The following is a 19,688-nucleotide window of genomic DNA, read 5'->3' as shown; positions in this document are numbered from 1 at the left end:
GTTTACATCGTCCTGTCAGATTTGACAGGCAGGTGCCAAAATCAGTCCCTACTCCCTACCAATACACCTGTCCCCTCCAACAGTGCGCTGCTGGGGACCCGCGAAAGTGCAGTGTTGAATTTTAGGCAATTTGACCAATCAGAAGACAGCTTTCACATATCTCGAGAAAAGTTTGTCTGATCGACTTCGAATTTGGCGGGTACGCCACTGGGGATTCGAGAAAGTGCATTATGGAATTTTGTGCAATTCGACCAATCACAACACCGCTTTCAGGTATCTAAGAGAACCGTTGGTCTGATTGAATTCAAACTTGGTGGGTGCGCTGCCGGGGGCCCGAGGAAATGCAGTGTCAAATTTGGTGCAATTTGACCAATCAGGGAGAACACACAAGCTCTCTCTCTCTCTCTCTCTCTCTCTCTCTCTCTCTCACACACACACACACACACACACACACACACACACACACACACACACACACACACACACACACACACACACACACACACACACACACACACACACACACACACACACATACCTTTGTTGGTATTATTTTTTGTCTAACCTGACCTGAATGACTTATGTGGCTGGACTAAAGTTGCCCTGGAGTGGGCGGGGTCTAACTCAGAGGCAGTGAATGTTTCTGAGGAGGTTATATCTGACCCCAGTATATCTGTGAGTGCAACTGTGAATATCCATGGGACAGATCACCAACTTCCACTAACTAACTAACACCTTGAATATTCTCATGAGGGCGCAACAACAAAGACAACGGCAACACTGGACTGAGTTAAAACTCCAAGGGAAGCTTGCATGTCTCCCTGCAGCAGATCACTCTGTTTCTCATGCAGTGTTTAAAAGTGTCGCTCTGGATGAAAGCATTATCATCTTCACTCTAAAAGCAAGACTGCAGGTTTTACCAACCAAGCTCAATCTTTCCATCTGGCTTCCTGACAGTCCTGCTCCTCACTGTATACATCATGGTCATGAACAGATAACTGAAACCATGGCTCACATCTTAAATGGTTGCCATGCATACAAAGGGCTTTACATTATGTAGGCATGACAGAATAGTCTATATCAAAAGATATCACTTCTACTTTCAGGTCTTCAACGTCGCTTTTTAAACATTCTATTGTGAAGCCGAGCATGTTCAGTCTGTGTAGTGATGATTCAGATGGGTTCTCTAATATTACAGCTAATACTCTGATGTTGTTGTCAATGCAAATTGTAGAGAGGTGTTTGTTCTAGACGTTGGCTGTACCGTTGACCACAGGAGGCCTTTCTAACCAAGATGCTGAAATATCAACAGCTGGAGCAGACCATTTCACAGCTGGGCTACAATTGTAAACTTTTACTTTTCATATTTGGTAGCCTGGGTCACGTACATAAGCTGGTTGTGAGAGGTCTCCAGCTGGCTGGTCTCCCAAAGAGAAGGGCCAAGCAGTTAGCGAGGTATTGTTCAATATCTGCTATTATTGGTAGCTGCTCAATATGGAGAAAGCGCTGCTTTTTGTACCCATGAAGTGGATACTGACTGTTATCTTGTCTTGCAGTATAACTGTATCTATCAACTTGCCATTGTCATCATCCTGTGTGTTGTTATCCTATGTGTAGGCTGTGTATTATTGGGGTTGTATTGTGGGGTCCCACAGTGGGGACACTGTGGAATAAGCTCCCTTTGAACATCATGTCTGCCAACACCTTACAGACTTTTAAGGCCTTGCTTAAAACCCACCTTTTCACTCTAGTCTAGATCAGTGATTCCCAACCAGGGGTACGTGTACCCCTAGGGGTACTTTAGCAGCTTGCAGGGGGTACTTGGAAAGATATGGGATTACAATGTATTTCCAAAATGATAAAAACTGATTACTTTTTCCAATTGAAAACTGTCAGAATTGTATTAAAGATGAGTAATTAAAATTATTTTAATAATGAGATGTGTTAAAGAGGTCATCTAAAAGTTTAATATAACAAATTTAGGAGAATTATCGACACGCATGAGTGAGGGGTACTATTGGCATGGTAAAACAGCTCAAGGGGTACATAACACAAAAAAGGTTGGGAACCACTGGTCTAGATGATCACTGAGTTACTTTGCTGTTGTGTTGTGTGTTTGAGGTGTACTGATGTTCTCTGTCTGTCCGTCTGCCTGGTTCCCTGTCTCCAGTGTCCTGTCTATTCATTTATTTTATTTTATTTTTTCCCCCGGGCTGCGCCCCGGACCAATGTAAAAGTTGGCTGAGGGGCGCAATATAAATGAAAATATCATATCATATCATATCATTGGGGTTGCCGATTGGGCACTTAATGTAACTGACTGACTCCAAATATCTGATTGCATTATTAGTGTTTATGTCCTTTGCATACTTGTATTTATGTGGACATAAATAAATCATTCAAATGTGTGTGTGTGTGTGTGTGTGTGTGTGTGTGTGTGTGTGTGTGTGTGTGTGTGTGTGATCAGCCCACAGATCTAATTTCCAAACTTCTCCCGAAAATGATCAAAATACACTATCCCATTAAATAGACATTTACATTATACATTTATACATTTGTACATTTCTATACATTTATAGATTTTCCAGATTTTCATACCAGATGAGCATACCAGCTTTGTTTTCCATTTGGTTTCCAGTACACATTTCCAATGCTGGTCTGTGCCTTGTCTGTCTGTCTGTCTGTCTGTCTGTCTGTCTGTCTGTCTGTCTGTCTGTCTGTCTGTCTGTCTGTCTGTCTGCCTGTCTGTCTGTCTGGTGAGAACTGTGTGCTCCATCTCACCTGTGCCTAATGGTCTCCTGTTACCTGTGCCTATATTATACAACTCTGTGATCCCGTGACCGCCACCAAGTGTCAAAAAATAATAGTGCAAGATATCTAAACAAAATAATATGATATGCCAACACCCAACTTAAATGGCTCCTACACCTACAAATCAATCAAGTTATCATGTTTGGATTAAAAAATATATTGATTGAAATTATGATTTTATTATCATTTAGGGTATCATTGAAGGAAAACTCTAATTTGTCCGTGATAGAATATTCTTATCTTACTCTTCTTCAGATTTTGACCATCAGGGGCTGAAACACCCCCGTTTCCCAGTAAATGTTTTCTTCTTTGATGCGAGTCTATCTAGTATAATTTGTAGCGCTTTTAAGAGAGCGCATGTCTTTTGGACCTCCAGCTTGCCGTACCAAAACAAACATGGCGTCTTCTTTGGATGTCCACGTCCGAATTTGTGGACAAGAAATAATCAAATACGACCTAGAGATCAAGGCTCTCATTCAGGTGAGAATTGACAACTCATTGTTTGTCGGTTGTTTATGGTTTATTTTATTGTGTTATCATACAGCAATTAAAATTTATTTTCTAGTAGAGGTGACCGTAAAAGCAGCATCATGAAAGGCCTCGCCACTAACACATGCAACCGTTAGAAACAAAATGCATTCGATCACAGACTAAATGCATTAGATCACAGATCTATGAGGCCATTGGGATCATGTCTATGTTCCCCGGGTTCTTACACCTGGCGTTAACATGCGTTTTCTGCTATCAGATTGCAATCAGATTGCAGAAATGGGTGTCCTCTCAATCCGCATAAAGTTGCTTTATCCAGATTGAGAGGACACATTGCATTTACACTTGTGTTCAATGTGTACACAATGCATCCCTGACCACCTCCGGAGGTGGTTTGCCCGATCACATTGCAATCCTTCTTCAATGCGTTTTGGGGGTGTTTACACCTGTACTTTCAAGTGATAAAACACAATCTGATTGCAATCTGATCACAGAAAACACATGTTAACGCCAGGTGTAAATGGCCTCTATGTCGACATTAAAATATGAAGTTCAGTCAGATGAAGTAAGTAACGTTAAAGCGAATCAAATTTTCAGAGATAGAGTTTAATCAGAGGCATCACCTTTATGAACCAGTCTCCCTAATCTATTGATTTTATTTATTGTAATTTACATGCCCTCAATAATACTCGAGGCGCCCTCCTGTATATAATTCAAGACAAGTTCTATGTCCCAAAAAACCGTTTCGTTCAAATGTAGACTAAGTCTTCCTCAGCAGCATCTCAGAAACAGAGACAGATGTGCATAGTAAATGTTCTTATTCAAGCTTTCCTATTAGATAGCTGAATGATGTACCACATTGTAGTGATATGTTCAAAAGTACGACTGCCCCCTTGTCGGTGAAAAACAAATCAAGCATCCACAAGCTTCAGGTTGCCTATAATGACTGTTTGCGGATATTGCTTAAAGTAGGTGGAGTAGCCTAGTGCAAGTGACTTGTTTGCAAGGCAAGAGTCAACAGTTTTCAGGTGCTGTTGAGAGATCTGATGTACAAATTTATTGTCAACTGAAAGTCTCCCAGAAGTCCATTATCATGCTGCTGACTAATCCTGGTTTTAGTGCTGTGAGTGCGATACTACCAGTCTCATGTGGAAATATTGGTATAATTGCCTTTTATAGTTTTATTGTGTTGTGTGTTTTGTTGTGTTTATAATGTTGTATGCGTTTGTTTCTATGGACTATGAGTCCATTAATAAAGTTGATTGATCGAAAAGTATACTTGTATGTTGCTTGTTTTACACTTATATCCTGATTCCTGACCTCATCCGTTATGGTGTGTGTGTGTGTGTGTGTGTGTGTGTGTGTGTGTGTGTGTGTGTGTGTGTGTGTGTGTGTGTGTGTGTGTGTGTGTGTGTGTGTGTGTGTGTGTGTGTGTGTGTGTGTGTGTGTGTGTGTGTGTGTGTGTGTGTGTGTGTGTGTGTGTGTGTGTGTGTGTGTGTCCTAGGACATCAGAGAATGCTCTGGACCCCATTCTGCTCTCACGGAGCTCAACTCTCGGGTCAAAGAGAAGTTCAACCAGCTCAAACTCAGAATACAGGTCAGGCCTCACTGTGGCTCTGTTGCACCTGACAGACTTGATGCTTAAAGTTGAGAATACATTATTAGTTATTATACCATGGTCTGGCTGAATACTAGTTTCTGATTGGCCGGCAGGTGTGCATTAAAACCGTATAATGCGCATGTAGTCCGGCTCAAGTCTAATCACATGTTGTAAATCCATCCTCTCCCAAACCTGCACAGCTGTTTAATCAAACAGCACAGTAACATTATTCAACTCACTATCTCAACTTCTATGAGCTGAGTGGACTGACTTCCCTGCACCATACCAGCTCATATCCAAGGTTCGTCCTATTTACTGGAACAGCAAACAACGTTTCCATTGCATGAGAAGCCGACGGAATGGTTACACTTGTTCCAGGTATTAGTTGGTTCCCCAAGTGTTGCTAGGTAAACAGTTAGTGAGGGGTTTGATGCGGAAGTAGACTATATATCAAGGCTTTATGCCTAACGAAAAACGTAAGATTTTGATTGCTAAACTTGCACCAAAAATGCGCGAATGCTTTTATTTTATATTGTTGGCAAATGACCATGGTATAAGCAGGATAATCAACTCCTAGGCATGCATTATACAATTTTAATGCACTTTGCGGAGGCAACCACTCTCCGCCTGTGGGGTCAGGTGGTTATTTGCCTCCACGTCATGCATAGAAATTGTATAATGCACACCTAGTCATTGATTATCCCTTACATGGTGCATGTTATTTGTAGCCTGGTCATGTGAATTCACATTTCATTTCGTTCTTCGTTCCCGTCTGGCCTGAAGCTTACACCCAGTCTTTGCAGTGGACGGAAGTTGGGTGGGTGTACTTGCCTTGACAGACAACTCCTTCAGCCAATCAGCGTTGGATCCAGTCAAATCCACTCGGGAAACGGCACAAACATATTTTCCGCCAAGAAACTCCGCTGTTGCATACTCCTGTACTTGTTTAATTGTTGTTATTGAGTCTATTTCTGCAATAACCGCACTTGATGTCGACGGTTAACCGCCGAGAACGTCTTTGGTCGGTTAAGCATGTCGGTTAAATGGTCAATTGGCATGTTAATTTGCATATAACAGTGTTGCCAATGTGGCGATTTCCCCCCCTCCTTCGTGGTCAGCAATGTAACATAAGTACCGTAATTTCCGCACTATAAGCCGCACCGGAGTATAAGCCGCAGCAGCAAAATTGCCTGTTTGTTACATATATAAGCCGCACCGGACTATAAGCCGCAGGTGTTTTAATGTTTTTTTTTTTTTTTTTTTTAATTGTGTTTTAATGTTTAATTACCATATGTAAGGGTTCATGCACAGAGGGGATTGTCGGGAAAGAGATGGCTGTTTGAGGAAGCTCCCATTTATTAACATTTCAACAAAACAACATAACACAACACCACCTGTGTTTTTTTTTACAGTGCACACAGTGTCCGCGGTGTGGTGAAAAGAGGGCAAGAGAGGAAATTAAAACAGAAGTGGATTTATAGTTAGAAAGAGTGCTAAAAAAGAGAGATTTTTTTTTTTTTTTTTTTTTTTTTTTTTTTTTTTGGAAAAAATCCATAGATAAGCCGCACCGTTATATAAGCCGCATGGCCAAAAAACGGAGAAAAAGCCGCGGCTTATAGTCCGAAATCTACGGTATATTAAGACATGGGTTAATCAAGCTAGATTTGGAAATAAACACATGGTTAATGTCGATTTTATCTACCAGTGATGTCTGATCAAACGCATTCCGCAGCGAAGCACACACACAGCTGAACACCTGCTGCAGCCACAGTGCACTGACTGCCCCGCCCCTCTGCTGCTCATGTCTGAGCACACAGCTCAGATGTGCTCTGTGACCATTTCAGAATGATTAACACACCCAGCAAAACAATCAGCTCATTAACATGATCTATAATTTGCAGAATTATGTTGGTAAATCTCATCTGCTACAGCCATTGAATTTGTATCACTATTATATTGGGAGATTAACGAGAAATTACCAATAACAGCGGGAGAGAGGAGTGTTGGCAGGTAATATGATCACCAATGTGTGGCCCTTCGCTTACTTTATGGAAGTCAGTATGGCCTTTTGGCAAAAACATTAGCCCACCCCTGGTCTATGACACAAGACATAAGATGTCAAATTCAAGCTGATTTGGTAGTGTAGGTCAATCAATGCAGTACCGGACTCCCACACTAAAATAATGGTCGCAAAAATGCAGTCTGAAACCCATATGAAGCGCTGGAATGAAAGGCACGCGCCACTGTCTTAATATTTCATGTCTTTAAAAAAAAATGTAACTGATGGTTAACCGATTAAGGGTGTCGCTTAGTCGAAAGTAAAATTAACCGAAAATCCACATCCCTATTATGGCTGTTTAAACTAGTCAAACGTTGACATTACTCCTCGAGGCGGACAGGCAAGGAGGTGGCCATTACTGTTTTGCTAGCGACGTTCCTGATTGGCCGGTTTACGATGTCAACTACGAGGCGGGTTGCTGATTGGCTCGTCCGCTTTGCAGTTTCTGCAGAAAGCCCTCCCAGAGTTGAGGCCAGATGGTCTGCTAGAATGAAATGTGAGTTCACATGACCGGCTGGTTTACCAGGCTATGTTATTTGAAGTTGTTTGTGTCTGTGTTGATTTTTTTGTTGTTGTCATTGCAGGACCTAGAACAGATGTCCAGAGAACAGGATAGAGAGACGGACAGACTGGCCATCCAGACAGAGACAGAGAGCCAGCGGAGGCAGATGCTGAGGTACTAGAGAGCCAAAGTCACACCCACTTCCGGGTTAGGCATACGAATGAAGGGATTTCATCCGCCAGTCACCAAGAAACTGAGGAGAAAATTTGGTTTTCTTTATAGAAATAAGTCCTGTCTCTCATTCTGTGTCAGAAAGTCCATTGTACAGTCACTGATAATGCCTGTTTTTGATTATGGTGACGTTGTTACCCCGCTAGCCGGGCGCTTCTGGCTCATACGAGCGCATTAGCGCCCGGCGAACGTCACGCATTTTCCCATTTTACACTGTGACATTTTCACGTCTAGGTCTAAATGCCGGCTCCTACCTGAGTCTTCACGTGAAGTGAAGACGCTATCCGATGTAAAACATCCTCTTCTTTTAATGACACCTAGTTGTTGCATCCAAATTGTTGCATAAAATCCACTTTTCTGTCTCTCAAAAACCGAAAAGCATTTATCTGGAGCACCGCTTCTTCTTCTTCTCTGATCTGAAGCAACCCGGAACAACGACTTCCGGGTTGCTCGAGGTGCTCCAGATAAATGCTTTTCGGTTTTTGAGAGACAGAAAAGTGGATTTTATGCAACTATTTGGATGCAACAACTAGGTGTCATTAAAAGAAGAGGATGTTTTACATCGGATAGCATCTTCACTTCACGTGAAGACTCAGGTAGGAGCCGGCATTTAGACCTAGACGTGAAAATGTCACAGTGTAAAATGGGAAAATGCGTGACGTTCGCCGGGCGCTAATGCGCTCGTATGAGCCAGAAGCGCCCGGCTAGCGGGGTAAGTGACGTTGTATATATGCATGCCGCACCTACCATCTTGAAGCCGCTTGATGCGGTGTATCATAGCGCCCTGCGCTTCATAACGGGTGATGGATTTCTTACGCACAGATGTATTTTATATGAAAAGGTGGGCTGGCCCTCTTTTTTTTATATATATTTTATTTAGCAATTTAAAAAATGTAGAACACAGAAAAACTAAAAAACGAACAAACTCAGTTACAGGAAAAGAAAAGAAAGAAAAAACATACGTACACTCCAAAATCACAACACAGTGCCACCAGTTACATATAGCTTGTAAATATATATATATATATATATATATATATATATATATATATATATATATATATATATATATATATAAAACATACATGGGCAAAAAGCGGCCCTAGGGCCGGACCTGGCCCCTGGACCATCTCAATCCAGCCCCCAAGGTCCTCAAAGAAAAACAAAACGACCCCCAAAAACCCAATAAAGGGCAGAATTATATTAGTAAATCTCATCTGCTACAGCCATTGGATTTGTATCACTATTATATCAGGAGATTAACAAGAAATTACCATCACAACGGGAGAGAGGGATAAAAATAGGGAGACTCCGGTGAAAATCAGGAGTGTTGGCAGGTGTGATCTCCAATGTGTGGCCCTTCGCTTACTTGATGTAAGTCAGTTGCCCACCCCTGATCTAAAACGTGTTGCCCACCCCTGATCTAAAACCCACCACTGATCTAAAACGTGTTGCCCACCACTGATCTAAAACCCACCCCTGATCTAAAACGTGTTGCCCACCCCTGATCTAAAACCCACCCCTGATCTAAAATGTGTTGCCCACCCCTGATCTAAAACGTGTTGCCCACCCCTGATCTAAAACGTGTTGCCCACCCCTGATCTAAAACGTGTTGCCCACCCCTGATCTAAAACCCACCCCTGATCTAAAATGTGTTGCCCACCCCTGATCTAAAACGTGTTGCCCACCCCTGATCTAAAACCCACCCCTGATCTAAAACGTGTTGCCCACCCCTGATCTAAAACCCACCCCTGATCTAAAACCCACCCCTGATCTAAAACGTGTTGCCCACCACTGATCTAAAACGTGTTGCCCACCCCTGATCTAAAACCCACCCCTGATCTAAAACGTGTTGCCCACCCCTGATCTAAAACGTGTTGCCCACCCCTGATCTAAAACGTGTTGCCCACCCCTGATCTAAAACCCACCCCTGATCTAAAATGTGTTGCCCACCCCTGATCTAAAACGTGTTGCCCACCCCTGATCTAAAACCCACCCCTGATCTAAAACCCACCCCTGATCTAAAACGTGTTGCCCACCACTGATCTAAAACGTGTTGCCCACCACTGATCTAAAATGTGTTGCCCACCCCTGATCTAAAACCCACCCCTGATCTAAAACGTGTTGCCGGGGGGTACGGTGGTGCAGTGGTAAGCGCTGTCGCCTCACAGCTCGAAGGTCCTGGGTTCGATTCCCACCTGGGACGCTGTGAACGCTGAAGGAATGCGTGCCCGTCCGCATGTCCTCGAGTGCCCACCGCCCGGGTGGGGTCGTCAAAAGGGCCTTTCTGCGTGGAGTTTGCATGTTCTCCCCGTGCCTCCCGGGGGTTTCCTTCATATAGGAACCCCCTTCACCAAAATCATGCAATATCCTGGTTGCTAATGTGGTTCCTCCTCTGGTCGTTAAGGGCGCCTGTTCGGAGGGAGGGGAACTGGTTATAACTGGAATAGCGTGAACCTCCCACGTGCTATGTGCTACCGGTGAAGCTTCCCCTGTCAGGTGAAAAGAAGCGGCTGGCTAACTGCCCATGTCTCGGAGGAAGCATGGAGCCAGTTTCGGCTCTCCCCAGATCGGCAGAGGGTGGAGTAGCAACCAGGATAAATAAATTAAATTAGCACTAATGGGGGATAAAAATGGGATAAAAAATATAAAAAATAAAAAATAAAATAAAACGTGTTGCCCACCCCTGATCTAAAACGTAAGCGACTGGAGCAGTGAGTCTCTTGAAGTCCTTTATTTGCTGAGAGCTGAAGGCTCATTTGTAATCAATGACATGCTCACTTTCCTGTATGCCCCTCCTCCTGTATGCCCCTCCTCCTGATGTATGCCCCTCCTCCTGATGGCCATACGTCATAAGTCACATCATTTCCGCCCCCCCCCCACACTAAAGCAAACCTCAGCACAGTGTGTGTCAATCTCACACTCTCTTTTTCTGTCTCATATCAACCAATACACAATAGAATGGTGTCTTTTTGTGCCCTCCGCTTTTTTTTAATTGATAATCAAGTTCTTATTTTATTATTCAGAGAAAAGCAGCATCCACTCAAAACGGAATTTAAAACAATCCAGGAAGTAAAGATGAAAACATAAAATCCTGTTCTGTGTGTGTGTGTGTGTGCGTGAGTGCGTGTGCGTGCGTGCGTGCGTGTGTGTGTGTGTGTGTCTCTCTCAGTAACCAGACGGCGTGGCGCAAGGCTAACCTGGCCTGTAAACTGGCCATAGACAACATGGAGAAGGACGAGCTGCTGCACGGCGGGGGGGATCCTGCCGCCAGACAGAGGTGAGTAGAACAGTTTGTTGTGCTTCTGTATTTCCATGGGAGAGTGGTACGTAAAGCATGTCCCCAAAGTGATGTGATGGACAGAGATCATTATATATGTACACACACATTTCCCAACAACGCAGACTAAATGAAGTATGGTAGGAATAGGTAGGAACATTTCAGTTTAGTTTGACATCGGACCAAACGTGACCATTTGGTTCAAACATGATTTCACTTGTGAGCCATATACGATATATTGATTTACAACCTTATCGTCCAGATAGCTCTCCTGGCAGACACGATAAACATACACTAACTGTCACTCTACTAAATAGTAGAAATGCACTTCTGCCAAATAGAACTGTAGAAACTTGCTCTATTAGTGACAGTGGAAATGTTCTGTCATACCAACTTCTCATTTCACGCTTTCATTTCTTAAATCACGCTTGTCCTTGGATTTAATGCAGCCATGCATCCCCTGATCTGTTTCTGTGTGTGTGTGTGTGTGTGTGTGTGTGTGTGTGTGTGTGTGTGTGTGTGTGTGTGTGTGTGTGTGTGTGTGTGTGTGTGTGTCTGTCTGTCTGTCTGTCTGTCTGTCTGTCTCGCGTGTCTCGCGAATCAGGAAGGCGACCAAGGAAAGCCTAGTGCAGACCAGCAGTAATATCACAGAGAGTCTGATGTCCATCAGCAGGATGATGTCCCAGACGGTGAACCAGAGTGAAGATGCCATCGGCACACTGGGTAACAACACTCTACTTTGTGTGTGTGTGTGTGTGTGTACTGTAGACTGTATAAAAATATGGAGGTAGACATCACCCATTGGTTTGTGGACTCCCGTTTTGAAGCCTGGAGTTTGGCATTTTGACCGTCACCATGTTGGAAGATAAGAGCCACAGCGCTGCCTGCTATTGGTTCGTGATCGGCGAGCTGCGCAATCACTGGAACAGGCGACCTGTCAATCACGCCCCAAAGCATAGTCTACTTTATTGTCTGTTTTACTCTAAAATGTGACCATAATTTACCAAATGAACATCATGCTGTATTGAAGAAGACTTGAAGCTAGCGATTGAGGCCATAAACTCATTAGGAAAGCCTTTACTGAGGTCATAAATCAAGGGAGAAGTGGCATCATTTTCCCATTGACTCCTATACAGTTGGACTTCTTTTTGCAGCTATCCATGAGCTATCCAGCTTATTTCTAGCTGCCATGATGCCTATGGGTGCTTCTTCCGGTGTAATAGACGGTTTTAACTTGACCAAAAAAAAACGTCTTTGAGGCTTTTACAGCAGAGCCATTCTGCTCTACAGCCGTAAGGGTTAATTATGTCACTTTTATAAGTTTAGAAAAAAATGTAGACGGTCAAAGTAACCATTTAGATCAGTGATACTCAACTGGCGGCCCGTGGGCCGCATGTGGAATTGCAATTTTTTTTTTTTTTTTTTTTTTACACTGCACCTGAACGCAACATGCAAGATACCTGCTGAATAAGTGTCCAAATGTTCATGTAATTCTGGCCAATACTCACACTTCTGTTATAGCATTTCAGTCTGGAATATGGAATATCTTTCAATAATCTATGCTTTAGCTGCTAAATTGTCAAATACCGCCGTCTGCTCGCTACCCAGGCACTTATGTATGTACTTAACCTAAGTAACTATCCGGTGTGCACAACATTGTCAGACTAAACTCCGTCTGACACCAGAAAAATGTATATTGATTACCGTATTTATTAACTGGCCCCTAGCCTTCTATCATTTCACGAAAGTGGCCCCCGGGCAAAGCAAGTTGAGTATCCCTGATTTAGATTACCCTTGTGTGCTCAGTTGATCAAATAACGATAAATAACGGCTATTTAGAAATCTGGTTTTCGTTTTCGGCTTTATTTTATGCATTAAATGTCGTTTGGGTCCTGGGAGAACGTAATGCATTTATGGGTAGTTGGCTACTGTGGCTAATGCTAGCGGCTAGCGTTGGTTACTTTACATGGCAGTAAAACGCCACTGAATGACCAAATTGTTTGAACTTTTAACCATTTCGAGTAACACTGTTTCCATACGGTCCCCCAGCGTTGGTTAGTTGTTTATAACGTGACTATATTTATAACTTTTATAACTAGGGTTGCCAACATTCCATCCCAGCAATATGGGACGGTCGGACCAAACCCCCCCCCCCCCCCACGCCCCCAAACCCGACAAAAACTAGTAATGTATTATGTAGTATAGCCTCATTTACCACACAAAATACACCGACACTGACTGCACCAATCAGCTGTCTCAACTCTCTCTCTCTCTCTCTCTCTCACACACACACACACACACACACACACACACATGATACACACACTCTCTCCTCGAGCTCTCGTTCCCTCCCTCCTTTCAGAACCACGGACAGCGCGCTTTCTTTCCCTCTCTCTCTCTCTAAACGCACATTAAAATGTTTAACCATCACCATAAATTGCCGATTGCTAAACTTCAAACAAGAAGATAAACGATTCAATATTCCAGATCATTTTAATTGCCAGATTGCTCATTGATCAATAGCAGAATAAGGACCAGACAGAAAGACATCTTCAAAGTATAAATGGTATGGTAATAATGCCCATAAATATCCATATAAGTAAACAAACGTCTGTACCCTCAGGCTCGTGACACTTCTCCACTCACGGGCTTAACCCACTTGTGCCTTTCTTCCCACTGTTTTACTATATGAACAAAGTCGCATCGCCGTCTCCATCTCCTCTTTCACGCTCACATCCACCTGCGCTCATTTTTCCACATGAGTGATTGTGACACACCACACGCTGCCAGAGAATATAGCCGCGCCCACCTGAGAGTCTCCCCCACACACACACACACACACACACACACACACACACGCTCTGTGCGGCTGTGCCTGCCCTGCTGTCATCAACTGAGCGGCTGCGGCACCCCCAGGGTCCTAGCGCCCTTCGCATTATCTCATACAGCACACAAACACACAGGCAAGCAGACAGACAGGTCACTATATATGCCTCTTCCCTTAAACTCGGGACAAGTGACGTCCCGTACGGGACGCGCCTCTTTTGACCCAAATACGGGACGTCCCGGCTAATACGGGACGGTTGGCAACCCTATTTATAACGTCTCCGGTTTCCGGTTTATAATTCGGGTCTGCAGCCAAAGAGCATAACAAAGGAAATGGCAAGCTGCAACAATACGTCACGTTAAACCGGACCTTGTACCCATAATTATTTGTACAGTGGGGCATTCAAAAATAAGGTGGATAGAGAGTTAGATACCAAAAGCGTTTTTTTTTAACCAGGCTGTAAACATGTTTGTTTATGCTGTAAAGTCGGGCATTTTAACATGGGGGTCTACTGGGAATCACTCGTTTTTGTAGCCATCCTCAAGTGGCCATTTGAGGAAGACTTTGAGGCACTCCTGCATTGGCTTCACTTTTTCAATGCGGAGGTTACCACTTGGCACTGGCCACCGGATGCACGTGCAACCCCTAGTGGCCAGATTATTTATTTTATTTTATTTTTGACATATAAACGATAGTTGATGACTGAACTTCTCTTAGAATTCCAAGGAAGAAAAACAACAAACACCTGAATAATGAACCTAAACAAATCAATTGAATTGGGAACATTGATGATTATCTGCACATTGAAGCCATGGTCTCCCCCCTGTGCGTAATTGCGCAGCGCCAGCTCACCTGATCCAGCCGCTTTGATGTCTGTTATAGCCCCCGATTCGTACGCTACAACAAACCGAGAATATTAACTTGTATATTGATTAACTCATTAACAGTGTGTAACAGACATTCAGTGTGTAACAGACATTCAGTGTGTAACAGACATTCAGTGTGCAACAGAATAGCCTACATTCTGACCTGTGTGTTATGGAACGCATCTACCAGCGGCCACAACGCCACGACGACAACTGGACCAAGTTAGAGAAAGCGTGTTTTAACACGGGACTATCTGGAGAAAACAAAACAAATGAAAAATCTTGAGCTGGCGATGTTGTTTTGTTGTGGAATGCACAGTGCATGGAGACCTGCATGGCTGCCTCCCTTGACCGAATAGAGGTGAGCAGTGCTTCTTTGTGAAGTAGGAATGGACAGTTGAATCGCCGGGCTGGACGCAGTGTTGTGGTGTGGGAGATTCCATCGAGCTGTCAAGGGACAAGAAGTGTCAAAAGGGAACAAAAGACTCGCGCCTGGCCAATCCCGACGCTTGACTGCTGCGTAGTTTTGCCGGAAACCGCGGTGGGTTCCATGATAACGCGTCAACACCCACACACCCACACACCGAGACAGACAGAGAAAACTAGTACTCTGATACAGAGAAACATGCATGACTGCAACAATGCGCGCAGCAGCAGCATTGCTAAGTGATACATTACATCAGATATTTGCCTCTGTTCAGATAACAAATGTGACATTTTATGAAACAATTTGAAGAAGCCTACAGTTGGCAGTTTGCAAGCTCCACCTCTGCTTAGATTGAACTATGTCATTTCTCCAGACAGTAGTGTGAGAACAGATCGAGACATCACCTGACTGCAGCTTGGGCAAAGTTGCATGTAGGCGTCATTCAGCATATTGTGATATGTTGTTGAAGAATGTGTTGTCATATTCTACTATAACATTCAGTGTTTCCTATACAGTTATCTATTTGTGGAGGTACACCACAATAGATGTTGAGCACCACAAATAGATTTTGTTCATTTCAAGTAGTTGACGGCAAACACCTGCTTTAGGAGCCCACTAGATGGTGCTCTGAGGCCCACCAGTGGGCCACGGTTCAGTGGTTGGGAAACACTATCATGCAGATAGAATAGGCTATAAGGAGACAATAATTTTGTCATCACTGTAAAGCCACAGCATAGTGAAGAGGATATTAATGTGATGTGTGTAGTTCTTCATATCTACTAGCCTCTTCATTTTGCTCTCAGAGTGCACCAGATTAATGCATTTTACTTTAAAATTTACAACATTTCTTTGTCCATGGGGGGCACAGCCCCCCCTACATACCCCCCAGTCGTCCGAGTAGTATTACCTTCTTGGTGGTGCAACCCCTGTTTGAAAAGCCTAGAATCGCCTATGCCACTTGGTGTGTACAGCAACGCAAGTTTTTCCCTTTGAAAAAAGAAAACAACCGAATTCTACATAGTTTCCCTTGCTCTCCTCCACCTTTGCTCACATATCTTCCTCACCTATACCTTCTCTCCCCTTCTCATCTCAGCTCATCTCATCTCATCTTCTTTCCTTGTCCCTCCTCAGCCACCTCCTCCAGAACGGTGCAGGAGACCAACGAGGAGTTTAAATCCATGACGGGAACCATCCACCTGGGCCGCAAGCTGATCCTCAAGTACAACCGGCGAGAGCTGACAGACAAGCTGCTGATCTTCCTTGCTCTCGCTCTCTTCTTTGCCACCGTCCTCTACATCCTCAAGAAACGCCTCTTCCCCTTCATCTAGACAGCTGGATAGTGTCCTTTCCTGCTGTGTTTCAAAAGGCCCCCCACACACACACACTTATTTTAACCCATTGATACCTGATGCAGCATTTGTGTGTGAATCCCTTTAAGACCGCGTGCACGCGGTTCGCGGTCTTAAAGGGATACACACACAAATTAGGGATATACACGCAAATGCTGCATCAGGTATCAATGGGTTAAGACCGTGGCAAGTTACAGAGCATTACACAGAGGGATTTCAGCGTGGACGCCCTCTGGAGAGAGTGAAGGGAACCACGGACAACAAACAAGTCTTAAGCACCAAGTCTTAAGCAGCACGGAGACTCCAAACATTAATAAGCACAATAAAGCCAACAAAGCACCTTGAATTGAAATGGCTCGGTGTGGCACTGTGTAAAAACCTTGTATCTCCACAAAGTCAACATTTCATGAGCGAAGCCTTGTTTTTTAGCTTGACCAATTTGTAGTTTGTGGGTTTTGAAAGGGTTTTTATAAACCCAAGGATGGTAGAACTTTCTCAACCCATAGAGGAGGAGCATGACAATCTTCTGTACAAGTGAAAAATAGGAAAATCAGGTTTTCATATGACAACAGCAAAAGGGCTCTCGTCTCACATTCAGAACTCACCATACCAGGGTAAAGGCCATAGTGTGTAATATTCCTTATTTGAGTCTTTAGTGTTTTATATGGGTCAACTTATGGCAGCATATGAAAGGGTGACTTATAGAGTTGCAGGGAGAGAGGATATATTTACCAAGGTGTAGGGTCACTTTTTGATGACAACTGAAAGGAGCGATAACTAAATAAGGCTCTATTCTATCCTTATATTGTAAGTGGTTACTGTGATGTATATATGATCATGCAGATTCTTTTTCTATCATTTCTATCGTGACAAAATATACAGTAGAGCCCGACCGATATATCGGTTCGCCGATATTATTGGCCGATTACCGATATATCGTGCGCCGATATTGCCGTTTTTTTTAAGTTATAGATAGCATGTTGTGTATATTTGATATTTTTTCTTAACTATTTGTTCTATTGTGTTTTTGTATTTCTAGTTATTTATAATTATTAAATTCCCAGTTAAATTTACTGTTTCATTGCATTGAGTTTATTAATAAGCTGTAAAATATCCTGCCTACATTACATATTTCAATTCATGTCAACTCATATCTTTGTCAAGTGTTTGATATTTGAGGGTTGCTGATGTGGTGCCTCCTCTGGTCGTTAAGGGCGCCTGTTCGGAGGGAGGGGAACTCGTTGGAATAGCGTGATCCTCCCACGTGCTATGTCCTACCGGTGAAGCTTCCCCTGTCAGATGAAAAGAAGCGGCTTGCTAACTGCCCATGTCTCGGAGGAAGCATGGAGCCAGTTTTCGGCTCTCCCCAGATCGGCAGAGGGTGGAGCAGCAACCAGGATAAATAAATTAAAAATTGGCACTAATGGGGGATAAAAATCTGATAAAAAAAAACAATATCGGCCGATATATCGATATCGGTATTTTTTTTACTCCCTAATATCAGTATCGGCATCCGCCTCAAAAATCCAGTATCGGTCGGGCTCTAATATACAGTACAAAGTGCGATGTAATGGTGCCAATGTGGCATCAATGTGTTGTAAATCTGTATAATGGTGGATGGTCTCTATACCATGTAAAAACAAACTATTGTGAGATTTATGCAAAAACATCAGTAAAAAAAGAGAAAAAAAAAAGAAGGTAAACTTGCCATGTGTGTGTTCAGGGTTCAGGGTCAGCTGTCCAAGGCTTTAAGAGATCGTGCTAAGATCCTATTAACTGTAGTTGCTGATAAGTTTAGCGAGTGCCTTCCTTAAATCAACTCCGCTGTACTGGCCACTGAACCAGAATATTGTGTGATTATTACTGTGTCATTTTTTTTTTTTTTTTTTTTTTTTTAATGTTTTTTTTCCCGATTTTTTTATCCCATTTTTATCCCCCGTTTAGTGCTCATTTGAATTATTCAATCCTGGTTGCTACTCCATCCTCTGCCGATCTGGGGAGAGCCGAGACTGATTCCATGCATCCTCCGAGACATGGGCAGTCAAGTCAGCCGCTTCTTTTCACCTGCCCGAGGAAGCTTCACCGGTAGGACATAGCACGTGGGAGGTTCACGCTATTCCAACCAGTTCCCCTCCCTCTGAACAGGCGCCCTTAACGATCAGAGGAGGAACCATATAAGCAACCAGGATGTTGCATGTTTTTGTGAAGGGGGTTCCTATATGAAGGAGACCCCCGGGAGGCACGGGGAGAACATGCAAACTCCACACAGAAAGGCCATTTTGCCGACCCCCACCCGGGTGGTGGGCACTCGAGGACATGCGGACGGGCACGCATTCCTTCAGTGTTCACATCGGCCCAGGTGGGAATCGAACCCACGACCTTCGAGCTGTGAGGCGATAGTGTGTCATTTTGAGTGTTTGTTGAGGAATGGTAGATTTCAGAATAAGTTGTATACTACCAACATGTTGAGTAACATTATTGTGCACTATCACAGATGTGCCAGTAGATGGCAGCATGCACTACATCCTATCATGACAGGATTGTCTTTGTTCTCTGTTCAATGTTTTTATTGTAGTTGTAGTCAATTCCAAGTGAACATTCATTTAGATAAAAACATTAATTATACAAAATATATAAACTGAAACATGGGATTTGTATGAAATGTGATGTATTTGTTAGAAATACATTATTCATTAAGCATCAAAACCTGAATGTGCTGCCCTCCTGCAGACTGCACCCTGAGTGTCTACGGACATGAAGTTACATGACTATGATGCAAAAACATTCCTCATAAATAAAATAAAAAGACTTAAATAGGTAGAATATTGACATTGACTCATCAGCTGCACTTCAGCTGGAGACGAATTCCCTGTAAAGTCTTTACCCATGTTCAAGTCCAGCGTACGTGAGTCTGTATGTGTGTGTGTGTGTGTCCATGCCCTTACTGGAGTATAGTGTTCTGTGTGTGTGTGTGTGTCTCCATGCCCTTACTGGAGTATAGTGTTCTGTGTGTGTGTGTTGTGTGTGTGTCCATGCCCTTACTGGAGTATAGTGTTCTGTGTGTGTGTGTGTGTGCGTGTGTGTCCATGCCCTTACTGGAGTATAGTGTTCTGTGAGTGTGTGTGTGTCCATGCCCTTACTGGAGTATAGTGTTCTGTGTGTGTGTGTGTCCATGCCCTTACTGGAGTATAGTGTTCTGTGAGTGTGTGTGTGTCCATGCCCTTACTGGAGTATACTGTTCTGTGAG

The 19,688-nt window shown here is 43.4% G+C and overlaps 1 protein-coding gene across 1 annotated transcript; it reads left to right on the top strand.

Moving 5' to 3' along the window:
* Window positions 1–3,168: 3,168 nt before the first annotated feature.
* bnip1b (BCL2 interacting protein 1b) lies at window positions 3,169–18,273 on the top strand (the record flags this gene model as incomplete). Its single annotated transcript, XM_083636846.1, has 6 exons — window positions 3,169–3,291; window positions 4,805–4,897; window positions 7,544–7,635; window positions 10,865–10,972; window positions 11,577–11,695; window positions 16,224–18,273. 6 exons carry the CDS (start codon window positions 3,169–3,171, stop codon window positions 16,418–16,420), a joined length of 732 nt encoding a protein of 243 aa, XP_083492972.1. The 3' UTR covers window positions 16,421–18,273.
* Window positions 18,274–19,688: the final 1,415 nt, after the last annotated feature.

The sequence above is a fragment of the Poromitra crassiceps genome (genome assembly GCF_964638095.1).
Source record: "Poromitra crassiceps genome assembly, chromosome: 1".
Lineage (NCBI taxonomy): Eukaryota > Metazoa > Chordata > Actinopteri > Beryciformes > Melamphaidae > Poromitra > Poromitra crassiceps.
This window is presented reverse-complemented; position numbering and strand designations above follow the sequence as displayed.